Below are 15067 nucleotides of genomic sequence, written 5' to 3'. Positions count from 1 at the left end.
CACAGCAATGAGGATTAATTTGCTCTCTTCCAAGGGTTAAAAAGACCAGCGTGTCACTTCCTTGTTTGCTTATGCAGCTGACTCGTCTCATGCAGCGCTAGGACATTGCAGGAAGTGGTCTCCTGCTATGTCTTATCAGAGTTTGGGCTGTAACGCTGACAAAGAGATTTCTTTCCCAAATTAATTCGCTTGTAGGTGTCCCTCCGGTAACCAAAGCCCAGTGCATTCTCTCCCCTGGAGTCCTGCCGCTTGGCAGTCTGTAAGTGACGCTTGCTGTCTGCAACTGCTGTGCCGCATGTCAAAAAGCCATCTGGGAGTCCATATGGACTTTGGCCTCCTCTTTGGAGGACTGAGCGCGTTTTTTGGATAAACCCAAAGTATTTGCCTGGAAGCCTCCTGGTTTTTCTCTGCAGGTAATGTAAGCATTGCTCATGTCTTGGGATCCTTGTCTGTGTGAGGAAAACATGGCGCTAGAGCATGTTTTCTGCATTTTGAGGGGCAGTTTGAAAATGTGCCTCTTGGAACGCGTCTTACGAAGCAGAGGGAGCTCGGATTATGATGCATCATTTCCTCCTCACTCTTCTCTTGGACTACAGTGCTGCCTTCTGTTGGAGAGCAAATGTGACTGTTGATGAGCCAAGCAGTCTGTGCTAATGCAAATGTTGAACTTAAGGTTGTTTATTATTATCATTTTTATTCAGTTACTAAATCTGAAAATACTCGTAGCTCAAAGTAGATATATATCCTTTAAAAACTTTGTCATTCCCTTGTCTGACGTCGGAAGTAACTTCATGCCTAGGACATTTCAGAGGGCAGACTTTCCTTGCTAGTGAATTTCAGAATATCCTTATCATACTTAGTCTAGCTGCATGTTTTGTCTTTATGAAAACATTGGGAGTTTATTGACGCTTCAATCAGATTAAAAAGCCTGGGATATTAAATGTCTGTTGCTTATTTCTCTCTAGAATCCTGGGTGAAATGGTCTGTCCATTTGACTATATATCGCCCTTGTGATCTAAGGCCTGCATGAGCCTATGTAGTTCAGGAGGGGCAAAGTATATCTTGAGTTTCTGTCTCGCTAGGTGACCCAAGAGAACAAGACTTCCTCTAGATGGGGATCTCAGGTTATCCTGCTCCCCTGTACAGCTGGGACTGATGTACAACTAAGAAGACTGGGGCAATGCTTAAGAGTAATAACATACCTTTGTCAAGGGTAAAACTGCAGTAGTTGAATTGGGGGCATGAATATACAGAACTGTGGGCATATGTTGAAAGCCCTAAGCTCTTAGAGCACCTTCTGCAGTATCATTCTTCTTTCACCTTATTTATTTTGGATGTATAATTCTCTTTCATTGCTGAATCAGTTGCTGGTGCAGATCACTGAGGGCTGTCATTGAAATGCACCTTGCCAGTCCAAAGAAAAATAGGCATCTGAAGTTGATAGGGTTGCTTTAGTTTGATTTTCATAGCCCACTATAGTTTGTGTGTGGAAAGGGAGCACTTAATAACGACATTTTGCTTTGTTGTCCTGAATGATGGGCAGTTTACGTTCCTCATTCACACCTTCATTTTATGTATTAGCTGTGAGATATGAAGTAGTTTTTATGGCAGGAATTTCAAGCCCTGCTGTACTAACATGGCCGTCCCTGGCTGTCATTCATATTCAGCTTCTGTTAAAGATGTCATCAGTTTATCGTACCAGTCCTCCCATGGGCTGACATTAAGCCTCATTAAAGCCTTTGAGGATTCCCTTTGTGGTTTTAAATAATGCTGGATTTTAATTTGATTACCCTTTTACTCCTTATTAAAGCGTTAACATACACAATTATGAGAGTTGGTTTACCATTTTACATGTTTTTTATTTTGTTATAAATCAGAAGATTTTGTAGATTTTAAATTTTGTGATACTTGTGCCAAACCTGTATGATCAGGGGCTTGTTTTTCCCAGATTCAGGGAGAAAATTGAAAGGTTTTCAACTGATGTTTTTATACTGTAGGCATACTCTTTAAAAGATATGGGACAGGTTCAATGTATATTTCATTTGTACACCTCTACAGAACGTTTGCATCTCTTTTGTGGGCTTTGTGTATATATATAATATATAGTTATAATATATAGTTACGTAACAGTCTAGCATCACTGTTACAGTATTTCAAGTCACAAGTGATCAAGTGGCCACTGGTGTGTCAAATAAAAAGAGGGACAGGTAAAAAGTACACAGAAAATTCTCTTCAGGCCTTTTCAGACGCTCCATTTTGGGTTTAATCCTCGAGCCTGAATCTCAGAACTGAGCAAAATTTACTATTTACTATAAACTTTTGTACCAAACCGAAATAAGCACTCTGTGCAGTTTTTTTTTCTAATTAGAAGGTCCACTAAGTGCAGAAAAGTGACTCTGCGGCTGACTGGCATAGTCTGGCCTTTGCCTTCCATTTCAAAATCGCTTGTTTTCCGAAGCACCGGTACTGCACATCGCCCAGGAGCAGTCTTTGCAGTTCGATAGTTCTGCAATCCTTAATTTCCGCTGGCTGGGAGAGTCGCTGACATTCCTTGACAGTGTGAATAATGGAGGCGATAATTGGGTTTTTGACTTTTAACAGCTGTGCGTCAGAAATCGTTATGCAGGAGTTGGATCCGATGATGTGCCTAACTTGGTTGTTTTTTTTAACCTGAGTTCCCATAGTTCAGTTAATGGAGAACGTAGGTGAGGTGGACCTGCATTTTGTGTAACGTCTGAGTAAGAGGGCTGAAATGAAAGCTGTCAGCTGCCCTGTGTGTTTGATGCTCCTCTGAAGTCGTGTTGTTTTGCTGGATTTAATTCAACAAGTGTAGAACCCTGTTTTCATCTCGACTGCATCCCACAACCTCAGCAGATGCTGTCAAGCCTCAGGGCAGAAAACGGCTTCTCTCCAGTATCGGATATTAAAAAAAAAACAAAATCATCTTTAAACGGGGGTTGTGAGCACACTGGAGGAAGCTCTGTAGTGTAGGTTGCTTTGTTTCCCCGATTCAGTTTTCATTCACGCTTATTAGCCTGAAACCCTTCTGGAGGGTCCTGTAGGATGATCAGATTATGTGGGTTTCCAGAGTTTTGGAAAGCAAGGGAGGATTGTAGGATTTGCTCTAAACCTGTTAGAGCCTAAATTGTTGGGAACAGATGAAGAGGGAGGGGCAAAGACGATTTTAACGTTATTCTCCGCCCTCAACCCCCCCCCCCGCTGTTTGAGTGTTAAAATGCTTTCCTACCCCCTGCAGGCGGCACTCTCCTTATCGCACCTTAGAGCCGGTGCGCCCTCCTGTGGTCCCCAACGACTACGTGCCCAGTCCGACCCGCAGCGTGGCCCCCGCGCCACAACAGAGCCCAGTCCGCACCGCTTCTGTTAACCAGAGGACCCGCACCTACAGGTACCCCCCGCCACCCCCCTCCTCTCTCTTTCTTTCAGTTCCGCTCTCCGAGTCACCTGACGTCAGATCGGGTGCTCCTGGTTTGGTTTGTTCTCCAGTGAAGACAGAAGAAAATCTTCTTGCAGCAGGAAAGACTTCCGGTATTTTTTTTTTAAACCTTGGAAAGAAAGTCTCTCACTGCCCTGCTGAAGCCTATAAATCATCAGGGTGCCATTGATATTGAAATCGATTTAATTAGTTTTTTTCTACAAATGGAGTCTTATCTCTGGATTCTCGGTACACCGCTGCTTCAGAATGATCTACAGGAAGTTTGTGGAATACATCGCGTCCTTTTTTTGTGAGCCATCGGTGGAAGAAATGGAGAAAAAGCTCCCCCCCCACCCCCACCCCTCCGAAGATTGTTTGAAAGTTGCCAAAAACGAAACCGATGCAGTGAGCATCACCACTCAAGTCACCTGCATGGATCAAAACAGCCGAGTAAGAAAAAGGGTTTTGGCAAAGTGACAAAGAAGGCGCTGAATCCAGCCTACACTCCTTATTTCTCTCCATCCGCTAGTGAGAGACAGACATGTTGTCAGAGCAAAGAAATGCACGATTCACATGCATCTTTAAAGAAGAACCAAAAAGGCGCATGGCACTTGTACCACTGGGAAATTGTAGTCGAATCTGTAGTGGATTGAATCTTCTGTTTGACACCACTGAATAAAATACTTAGGTGTAATAAGACTAAAACATGCGTGACAGGTATACTTGCAAGTGCACTCAAAGCTGCTTCTTCCCCTGAACACAGAAGGGGATAACATCCACCAAAGTGACCTTATAAAGTAACTTGTTCCTTTTCACCGCCGAAACGGATGCAGAAATATTCCAATGTCCGCGGAATATTAGTCTGAATGGAGAGTCCGACTAAAGTTTCTTCTGGAAGAGCCTCCGAGTAAATGCCCTTGTCTGGTGTTGTTTCTGTGCCATGGGGGTTGCAAGATGAATGAGGGCATTAGGGGCAAGGAGACTGTAGGGAGTTCTACTCTCGGAATTGCAATTTTGATGGGTCATACTCCCTCCTGTGTCTCACCGATGCTTGTCCAACAACCTGCGACTTCTCATTACTGGTATGTTTGACCTTGAAGGTTTTTGTGGTTCTGTGATCGATCCCTATGGAATTAAGGAGTTTTTTTTTTTGCTGAGTTTTACTAATTCATTTGTTTAGAACAAAAGGGCAAATGAAATACTCGCTCGCTTCGGTGTGTCCAGCGATTCATTAGTCTGACTTGCAATCGATCTGATGTTTATTGCTCTGCTCTGTTGATGGGTTTCTGGGACTAACAGCTAAATTTTTCACCCTCCTGAATTGAGGGGCACTGTGCATGCATCTGTCTTGTGCGGTGTCATTCCTTGAACATATTGGCTCAAATAACCTATTAATCTGCCAGGCTTTGTCGTTCACCTTCTGTTTCACTTTTCTGAGACTTCTCTGTCTTATTCAGTGGTAACCTTCATCCTCATTCTCCATTAACTAAAATTCGCCTACACATATCTGCTGTGCTCTCTGCCTGTCTCTCTTGCCTGTTCACCTCTGACCATTTCTGAGCTTGTCTGCACTGTAGGTGGGTCTTTTAATACGCTGAGGTGCAATATGATCTGTAAGACATCAACGATCAGGAATCTCTCAGGAGTGTGAGTGCAAAGATGTGGCTTTTCACAGATTGTCTCCAACTGCAAAAAAAAGTTTTATATGTATTTCTTCTTTTGCCAAAGTTTCACAAAGCCAGTATTTACATCCCCTAGGTTGTAATAACCAGGAGAGAGCATCAGATTGCTTGGGACACTGTTGACCCAGTTCATCACCCTAGTTTTTCCTCTTTTCCGGCTGGGAAATCTTCTGATTTATAGAGTTAAAGGTCAGCCAAACACACGCCCGATGACCTCTACTCAAATATTGACAAAGGCCAGCCATTTTTAATTTGTGAGTCTGAAAACTAGCGATGGGTACTCAATACTCAGTGAGCTAGTAAGGTACATTTTCAGTATGTAGACAACTTAGGCTGAAGTTTTCTGGGCTTTTCTATTAAGGTCTGGTTTTAAAGAGTACGGAAACGAAACTGTGGACTTTCAGATTCACATACCTTTGGCTTGCTTGCTTTGTGCTTCGTGTCTTAAACGGAGAAAAAGAACATCCTCACTTGAAACCCAGGTTTCTTGACTGCAGGGTTTGGACTGCTCCTTTACGTTTTTAAAAACTCTGCTCCCTTTTGACGTTAAGTCAAGAGGCACCACCGCAGAGTAGTTCGGAGTGGCTTCACAGACTATCCACGGAGTCTGTGCCTGCCTTTTCTGTAGTGAGGTCCTGTCCTGTTTTGTTCCGCCCCACCTCTATAACTCCCCCCCCCCGGAATTGCCTCCACACAGCAGCAGTGGCAGCAGTGGTGGTAGTCACCCCAGCAGCAGGAGCAGCAGTCGGGAGAACAGTGGCAGTGGCAGTGTGGGGGTGCCCATCGCCGTGCCCACCCCGTCCCCACCCAGCGCCTACCCAGGTAAGATTCGTCACGTCCGTCCTCCTCGGTTATCCCCATCCTCTCATTCCGAGTGTCCCGTCCGGTGAGGGACTCCCTGTCCTTGTTCAGCAGCTGTATGAAAAGAAAGATTCTTTTTTATGGGGGGCGGGTTGGGAAGGTAGCGGCATCTAAAATGTGTAAGATGCTCAGGTGTGGCCTTTTGATTCCAGCAGCACATTGGTAATTGTACTGTAGCAAGGGTCACCTGTGCAAAGTTGAGCCCTCATTTATTATAATTATTGTTGAACTAATGAATGTGGCCTTATCTGACTGCGCTGTGGCATGCAGGCCGTCAAAAATGTAAACCGAAGTGCTTTAAATTCTTCTGTTTACAGCGAAGGTAAAAGGTTAAAAAAAAAGCATTAAATGGTTCCCGTTCGTTTTTAAAACTCCTCATTAGCTGCGGTGAGTCAAGCTTTTTTGCAGTTTTATTTTGAGCTCCTGCCGTTTGTCATGAATAACATCTAATGATTTGGCTCACTCGTCCTGCTTTTAAAAAGACTGGTTCTTACGATCAAGGGACTTTCAACAGCATTTAAGTCCAACCAAACAGGAGGTGTTTATATTTGCATTACGGATGTAATTTGCTTCATCATAGCAACATATCCAAAGGGTTAAATGTGCTGTCGAATCGCTATCGAGCTTTACTTAGGGAGAGACTCCCAGTTGAAATTAGAATTCAGATGTGTTTTGTCTCATTTTGGTGGACCGGAAAAAACATTTCTGTCTAAATAAAATTTGCATCCTTGTCCAGAATTTTTGTACCGTTTGTTAGAAAACTATTGGCATCGTGTTATTTTTACTGTAGGTGAGGTAACATAGCATAACTTGTTTCTATGAACTTCCAAGTGAGGTTTTAAAAGAATCTGTTTTTATTATTAATTTTTTCTCAGACCCCAGTTAGCATTAATAATAAATTCAACTGGGGAGCTGCGTCACCATGCAGTCTGTAAAGGAACAAGCAAGCAGAGGTTAATTCCACATTGAATTCCACCACTCTTCACAGGCTGCTCACACCTGAAGAAGGCTAGAATATTGCTTTTTCTTTCTTTCAAGATTTCAGCATGTAATGAACTTCTACTTGTTATGAATAATAGATTATGTTATTTCATGCAAACAAGTGTTGACTTCAGATTCAACTATGGAGCAAGCATCTGAGAAAATAACCCTTTGGAAATTCACTGTGATGTACTGTAGCTCTGTCAGGAAAACTCGTGCATATATCTGCCTCGTTTTGTTTTTCTGTAGTGGTATTTAGTGTCTTTTTGTGTTTCCTCAAATTTCTCTGCTCCTTATTTTACTTTCTTTACTGGCGTCATTGCCATCAAAATTTGATAGCTGATTTTAAAGTAAATCACATTTTTCTGGGAAAATTTGCATTTGCATTCGTCCAACTCCTCGCTATGCAGTGATTTTTCCCTTACCCCAGTCACAAGAATTGTGTTGAAACAACCTTTTGCTTGTTCATTTTTTACAGAACTGAGAGGTATTTCACTAGGCAAACCACCATGTTGGGTTTTTTTCCCCGCACAATTCTTAATTCTGAAAAATGATTTTCGTTTTTACCTCAGAAAGCTGGAAAAGCTAAAGATAGCCACCAGTGATGTTATTGAAAAACACTTCTGAATCTCCTTTCCTTTGTTATAGCTCTTCTCGGGATCTAGAACTATAAAGTACAGAATTACAGATCAATAATTCATTCTTGGAGCTATCGATTTTTGTTTATTGTGAGGTCGGTTCGTTTTTTGCAATGGGTTGGCTGTACTTTCTGTAGCAAAATGTGTAATATTTTCCACACTTCCCCCAGTGTACTCCCAGAAATTTTTGGAGGGAAGATTTTCATTTAACTGTACATGTGCGTGGTAGGCTTGAAGTACTAGAAGATCGGTTTCAGCTTTCTAATTTGTCGAAAAAAGGGGGTATTTGGACAGAAAATGCAGCCGTTTGGGGGTTTCAGACGGGAGACTGAAACAGTTGACCGTTGGAATGTGAACCATGAAGACATGAGGGAAGCTTGCTATCCTCTCAGCAGCACAGCGCTCAGTTCTTTTTGCTTGAACCTCACCGAACTGCTTTTAGAGTAAAACTGACTGTGCTTAAATGGCTTTCTAACCCAAGCTAACAGCTAACCTTTTCTCCTTAACAAACCAACAACAACAACACCTTCTCTTCTGGTTCCCCCTCCCCCCTTCTCTTTCCTCTCCTTCTCCCCAAAGCTTCTGCTGGTGCTGGCCCCGCCGGCACCCCCCCCGCTGCCCCTAACCCGGCTCCTGCCCCCACCCCTGCCCCTGCCTCTGCCCCCCCTAACCCCCCCCCTCCCGCTCCTCCCGCTCCCTCCCCCACCCCTCCCTCGGAGGCAGCCGCGGGGGTGCAGCCGGCCCCCCCTGAGGGCCCCCCCCCTCAGCCCCCCCCCTCTGCCGCCGCGACCGCCGCCGCCGCCATCGCTTCTGCCCCCGCGACAGGTGAGTGTGCGCCCACCCCTCAGCTCCGCCACCGCCTCACGTGCGCCGGAGTGGAATACCTGCGGGCTACGCTGTGTGGAAACACCGCCCCCCCCCCTCACGCTTCACACTGCTGTTTGTTTCATTCCCCTCCCTCTCTTCCTCCTCCTCTCCCTCCACTCCCACCATCACATGCCATGTCTTCTTCTCTGGCTCGTGTTTGGCTCTTCAGAGATCCACCCTGGGCTTGAGGCCTTGGTGCAGATGACACCCGCACACCTGTAAACGCATCGCGTTTTAAATATCTGTAAGAATCAAACATAGCAATAGTACCCTGTCTTTGTATTCAACTGCTTTGTGGAACACCCGTAAGGTCAGGGAACCCTAAAAGGGAAGACTTAAGGAAAACTTAACTTAGGTTTTGAAACATAACATGGCACAGAAGCCCGTTTCATCCAAGTCACCTTAAAACCAGGAGAGATCGCTCGCAGAAGCACATGATAAGACAGACTTGTCCTTGCTTTTAGTTCTCGATCTGCACCCTGAACGGTGCGGTAATACTTCTTTTTCTTCTCGGTGTTAATGGCTTCGCTTGTGTCCGCTGCCAATTTTCAACGTTCTTGTGGATTTTAGAGGAAAAAAAAGTTTTGTCCAGTAACTAAAAGGAGTAGAGTTAAGGCTGCTGAGTTGAGCATTAGGAACACCAATCATGCCTTTAACTGAAAGATCTTTCAAGTAATGAATGTTGAACCTTGTTGCCTAAGCTGATGCTGTTGCATAATTAGCAAAAGCTGTATTCGCTATACAAGAGTCTTGTCAAACACCAATTCAACAAAATTAATCCTTTCTTATTGGCATTTATGATTTGTAGTAATTTAAACTTCCTTTTTGCTTTCACTGTGATCCTCCTCCAATTTGTAACCAAGAATGATAAAAAATTGATCAACATGTATTTATTTCAAAGCGTTCCAGTACTGTGCTGGTTACCCCCTGTTCTTGTTGTAGCAGAGTGCTGGTTTGTGATAGTGTGGAAGAAATATTAATTTTGTGTCAGGGGTGGGTGTCATTGGCTGTAATACCAGGTTGAAGCCATAACTGGAACCCACAAACCCATCACCAAAAAACTACAAAATGTGAAAGAGTTTCAAGGAATACCCAGGTTATTCAACATATAAAAAGGGTTTGTAGGCTGTGGTTTAACATAAAGCACAATCTAATGCTAACTGTTGCTGTGCTGTTGTACCTCTTGATCATGTCTTGGCAGAGAAACTAATTCAGGATAGTGGCATAGCTTGTGAACTCTGAATTTAGACAGTTCTGTGAGACAAGCAGTCCTCAAGTCTGTGTTACTGTGCATATAGAGTCAGCTGAGCTTTTCTGCCTGTATGTTTCCTCCAAGGCCTCATTCACACGGGGATCTGCTCACCATCTTGTTAAAGTCTGTTTACTAGGTCTGCAAGAGGATGGTACAGCAAGGATGTTTCTTTCTAAGAAATCACATTGTCTAATGTTATTTTGAGTGCCTGACCATGAGTGTGTTTTGTTGCTGTCTAACCTGTGCTGCATGTAAGCATGGAATATGTCTGGTTCAATGTCTGTCTGTATCTCCAAGATGAAGGTGGGGGTAAAATTAGGTAAGCAATTTAAAACGGGGGAATAAATGTGATTTAGCCAGCAAAAGTGACATTACAAATCTAAAACGTGAGATTCATTCACAGATTCTTTTCAAGGCCATTTCTTGATAGTCAGTGTCTGACTCAAAAAAGATGGTAGGTTGTCTCTAGAGGCTTCCCAAGTAGAATTTGTTGTTCTGAAGAAGACAATCGGAAGGTTACTGAAAATAAGCCTGCTGTTATTGAGAAACGTTTTCAACATATTTAAGTTAAGTGTTTTTTAGGGTTCTGGTCACACATTTAATCACATGAGTTTATTTACCTTCACTCTCATTTTTTATTTGTTGTTGTTGTTTCCTGACAATCTGATAAACTCCCTGAATTTTATAGTACACGCCTTTTATTTTCAAAATATAGCATAGAGTGCATTGATGAATATTTGATTGGCTGATGTCTTTATCCAGACAGACGTGTTTAATAACAGAATAACAGCATTATATCTAGAGGATTCACTTTTAAACAGAACTAGAATATTTAAAAGGTATACATTATGTGTTATATTACAGATGTGACAATAGGACAGAATGTATTGTGATAAATATAGTAGTGTAGCAGTATGATTGCAGGACAGTCCACTTGAACATTGAGCTTGCAGTAGAGTCTTCTGTGATGTGAAGTACAGCACTGTTGGTTTTGAGTGATGACAGGTCAGGTGTTAGCATGGCGGAGAGATTTGAGGTTGTGTACAGGTACAGACTGAAAGGTCAAGTTTTTGGAGACGTTAAAAGGGGGAAAGAAATATTGTAATCTTTTAATCTGGTTCAGGGTGTCTACACAGGGCTTACATCTTAAAATATAAAGAAAGACTGATAGATTTTTGGGTCATTCAGGTCTTACCTTTATCAACTTTCCACTTTGCCTGTTGCAGGTCACGCTTCTCAGTTCTACAGCATGAACAGGCCTGTGTCCCGGCACAACCCACCCACAATTGGGGGCTCTCTGCCCTATCGACGTCCCCCCTCAGTGACTTCCCAGCCAAATGTGCAGAACCAGGTCAATGGAGGCCCCTATTACAATCAGAGTCAAGGTAAGAGACCTGGTCATGCTCCTCATTACACAACTAGGATATACAAGACACACAGTACACAGTCTACTCAGTTAATGTACCGCTACAAAGGAAACACTACTGGACACCCTGGTAATCCAATAACGTTTGCAGTGAATGCAGTTTTAATAAGTACTAAAATGTTAAGGGTGTTGTTAGCCTTAAAAGCCACAAAGTAGACCTTACTAGAATATGCGGCCTGTTCATTTTTCTGAATTTTGGTCACAGAAAACTTGGACTTTGTGGGGCAGTTCTTGACAGGATGTCTTCCAGGAAGAATTCCAGGAGACTAAACTCTGTATGTTTTGTACTGCCTGCAGCTGGGATCTGTGTCATACCAGATGTGTCAGGGCAGTGGTCTGTGCCCAGTGACAGCTTGGTCCTGGAGTAGTTGTGATGTCTTTAAACTGCCCAGACTGCTTTTCTATTCAGTCTGTGTTTGGGAGTGGCAAAGGAGACTTCAGGGCTCACAGCTTTTTTTTTTTTGGTATGTGTGTGTGTTGTCTTTTTTGTGGTGGTTTAAAGGTGGTAAGACAGCCATTAAACCCAAAAGGCCAGTCCTTTCTGAATTCAGGGATGCCTCCTGTTTCTGTGTTCCTGGGCGGCTTCACTTACTAACGGGGTTTCACTGCTGTCTCCCGTGTGACATACTGCTTGCAGCACAATGGGCCTTCCTTCACATCAGTGTTTGTCTGCAGACTAAATTAACTGGCTTTTTTTGTTCTGTTTTGTTCCTTTCCTCATGCCTCTGCCTCCTCTCTTCCTCCTCCCTCCTTCCCTCTCTCTCATTCTCTCCCTGTCCCTTTGACTGTCTGGATCAGCCTCCCTCGCTCCCCCACCCCCCTCCATCCTACAGATAACTCCCCAGTTACCACTGATGGGCTTCGTGGCTCGAGTGCAGGAGAACAGTAAGTGGCCCAGCTCTGTTCCTGGTCTCAGGAGCCTACGCGGTAACACCATTGTTTGTCTGACTCGACCCTGGCAACCGGACTGGAAGTACAACTCCCCTCGCGCCGCCATTAGTTCAGTTTCAGGCCAGAGGAGCCGCGGGAAACTTTAGAAACTGCCCCGATAAATCGCCAATTGCGGATGTGTCAGTACTAACTACACTTGCCTGTCAGGAAAAAGGTCCAGTCTTTTTGTGTCTGTATTGGCGAGTTCACAAAATCCGAAACGACTCAAGAGGTTTGCCGTACCAGGCATCTCCAGCCAGCAGGGGGCAGTGTGTTGCCTCAGAGACTCGACTGGTCCACAGAGTACACAGAACTAAAGGATCCTTCTCAACCTTCAACCCTAACGTTCTACAAAATCAGCGTTTTTGCGTTTTGTGGATCTGTTAACCTGCAGTTCTGCTAGGATGTCGGCCTGTGCTCTCACAAGTTGCTTTTTTTTTGTGTGAAAAAGTCAATGGTGTGTATTATTTTTTGGAAAGCATCTGATTTCTGCTGTAGGGTATGGTTGTCATTCTCCACAGCAATGAAGTCAGACAGCTGTACAGTGCTGTTCTAAGAAATAGGCAGAAGCAGACCGCAGGCTGGGTGCATAGCCTCTTCCTACTGAAATATGGTCTTTGCCGTTTGAAAAGCTTTATATGTCGTTTTTATTTTAGAAAAAATAAAATAAGTGGGCTTTTAAAGCAGTTTAGAGTCCAAAAATAGGTTTCCTTTACACCTTGTGATCCAGCAGAACCTGTGATTTTACATCATGAGTTAAGCCCATGTGTTCTACAGTATAACGTAGTTGAAATGACCCTTTGCCCAGAGGAAAGAGCCTCTGTTCCTATTTATTCCTCGTTGGTTTATCTCCCAGAAGACAGCAAACTGATATAAATAAAAATGGACTTTAGGAAAGTCAGAAGACAAAACTAAAGAAAATGTCTTCATCGCAGCAGACACCACTAAATCTAAACATGAAGTTCTCCTGAGAGAATCTCTCTAGCCTCCTATCATCAGCCACAAAATCTGTACTGATCAGGGACTTAATGGATTCCCCCTTCAAGAAAACAGAAGTTCTCTGTGTACTTTACTCCTTACAGCTGGTGGTGAACATGACTTTTTTACATTTGTCATGTAATGTGCTTGCTTCGTTTTCTGTCAAGATTCGTCTGTTACTCAGTTAAATCTTGTCACCTGCCCTAATGTTCACTATACAGATTTTTTATTGTCCTATACAGTTATTGTCCTGTTCTGTGGGCCAGCATTCACTTTGAAAGGTGACTGTGCTGGAGGCAGTGCCACCAGTTTCTGCGTCTTTCCACGTAGGACTAAATTATGTGCTTCTTCCCTGTTACGTGGGAGTAGCGAGGCTAAAATACTCACTCTCTCACCCCATTGGCTTCTTCAGTTCAAACTGAAATGACAAGGCTGGGCTCTCGAGCCGTAGTGGTTTTACATGGAGTCAGCCTTTGATGAAGGAGTTTCAGGTTTTCAAATTAAAGTTTCAAATTTCCCCACTCTGACATGGCCTTTCATTATCTCGGGCGTGGATAGAATTCTAGGATTCTAGAACGTTTCCTCACGGAGATTTCCAGGCTGGCTTCGTTTGTCTCTGTAAAAGAACATGTAGTCGTTTATTTCACCTCAGTTTAGACTTTTACAAGTGTGAATTCAATCTTGGGGGGGTTGGGCACTCCACACTAAATGTCAAAAATGACAGGCTAGTCGTTGCCAGTAGCTTCTCGAAACACGAACAGACATTTCCATATCGCTTTCAAGGAAAATATGTTCCCTGGGTTCGATATTTGGATAATCCCCTGCGCTTTATGCTGCTGCTGCTGCTGCAGAAATATCTGTAGTGTGCATATGATACATTGTCTTACATGGCAAATCTCCTTTTGTGCGTTTTACTTACTCGCATGCTGCATGACTGAGACGTTTCGGGTTGTAGGCAGGGCTTGTGCTCGGCAATCTGGTTCCAGCATCTTCTCCGTCCGCTGCCACCCCTTGTGTTAGGCTCCGCTGGCAGCGACAGCTTTCCCCTGGTCCTTTCGGCTGCAGGGAAGGGGCAGCTCTCTGACAACGCCGCTCCCATTTCAGTTACAGACGCGCCGCCGCCCCCCCCTCCCTCAGACGAGCCGGTGTTTGACGAGTCGCCCCCTCCCCCTCCGCCCCTGGAGGACTACGAGGAGGAAGAGTCGGCTGTCGTGGAATACAGTGACCCCTACGCCGAAGAAGATCCACCTTGGGCTCCAAGAACCTACCTGGAGAAGGGTATGCGCAGCCACAGCTGTCCACCTCAGTGATGCCTCCTCTTTTATGTTCCTACGTCCCCGAAAAGCAGCAGTCGTGCAGAACCCCCCCTGTGAAGGCGTACCCGGAAACCTGGGTGCTCAGTTTGAAACCTTTTCAAATGCTTTTCACGGGCTCTCTGCGACATCCATGACAATGGACGCAAGGCAGCCTGTATTTGTTTGTTTTTTTTATGCTCCTTGCGTCTCGTGGAAACAATCAGACCTTCTTACAGCTCCAGTCGTGTTGACGCATGCCGGTACGAGCTAAGATCTGCAGTTTCTCAAGTAAAATTGCTCTTGGGGAGCCCCGTTTTGGAGACGGAGCACACTTTACCCAGAGTGCCTCTGTTACGTCCTAGGTTAGCCTTCTGTCTTTGCAAGGACCAGTGTGGGTTTAATTTTATCCCCAGGGAGGTCACAGTCTTTTACCTTAAGCTGTAACCTCAATAATAACCTTAAGTGGATCCAAGATTTTGTGTTACTGATGCATGCGTGTTACAAGTGGCACAGTTCACACATTGTTCTTGCTTGTAATGTGTAAGTGTATGGTTTTGACACCAAGTTCTTTTTTTTATCGTTGTTCCTTCTTAAATTTTTACTGTACTTTAATTTTTCTCTCTACTGAATTTCTCTTTTTGCTTGGAAAAACTTTCATTTACAGTGGCAGCCCAGGAGTCCTGTTCATACAGCAAGGCATTTCCCAGAGCAGTTTGAATCCAAT

General features: G+C 44.0%; 1 protein-coding gene across 13 annotated transcripts in view; it reads left to right on the top strand.

The window, feature by feature from the left end:
- The window catches only part of LOC148648765 (abl interactor 2), a 104318-nt gene that overhangs the window by 64585 nt on the left and 24666 nt on the right, over positions 1 to 15067 (top strand). For 3 of the 13 annotated variants that reach the window (XM_088606658.1, XM_088606660.1, XM_088606663.1), the window contains 6 exons: positions 3257 to 3406; positions 5813 to 5937; positions 8175 to 8420; positions 10941 to 11099; positions 11939 to 12025; positions 14153 to 14326. In XM_088606658.1, coding sequence (XP_088462784.1) covers positions 3257 to 3406; positions 5813 to 5937; positions 8175 to 8420; positions 10941 to 11099; positions 11939 to 12025; positions 14153 to 14326 — 941 coding nt within the window. The remainder of the gene's footprint in view (positions 1 to 3256; positions 3407 to 5812; positions 5938 to 8174; positions 8421 to 10940; positions 11100 to 11938; positions 12026 to 14152; positions 14327 to 15067) is intronic. The other 10 variants (XM_088606659.1, XM_088606661.1, XM_088606665.1 and 7 more) reach the window with 6 other exon arrangements.

The sequence above is a fragment of the Lepisosteus platostomus genome, chromosome 14, assembly GCF_059453375.1.
Source record: "Lepisosteus platostomus isolate fLepPlt1 chromosome 14, fLepPlt1.hap1, whole genome shotgun sequence".
Taxonomy (NCBI): domain Eukaryota; kingdom Metazoa; phylum Chordata; class Actinopteri; order Semionotiformes; family Lepisosteidae; genus Lepisosteus; species Lepisosteus platostomus.
The sequence above is the reverse complement of the archived record's forward strand: the minus strand, read 5'-3'. Positions and strand labels throughout refer to the sequence as shown.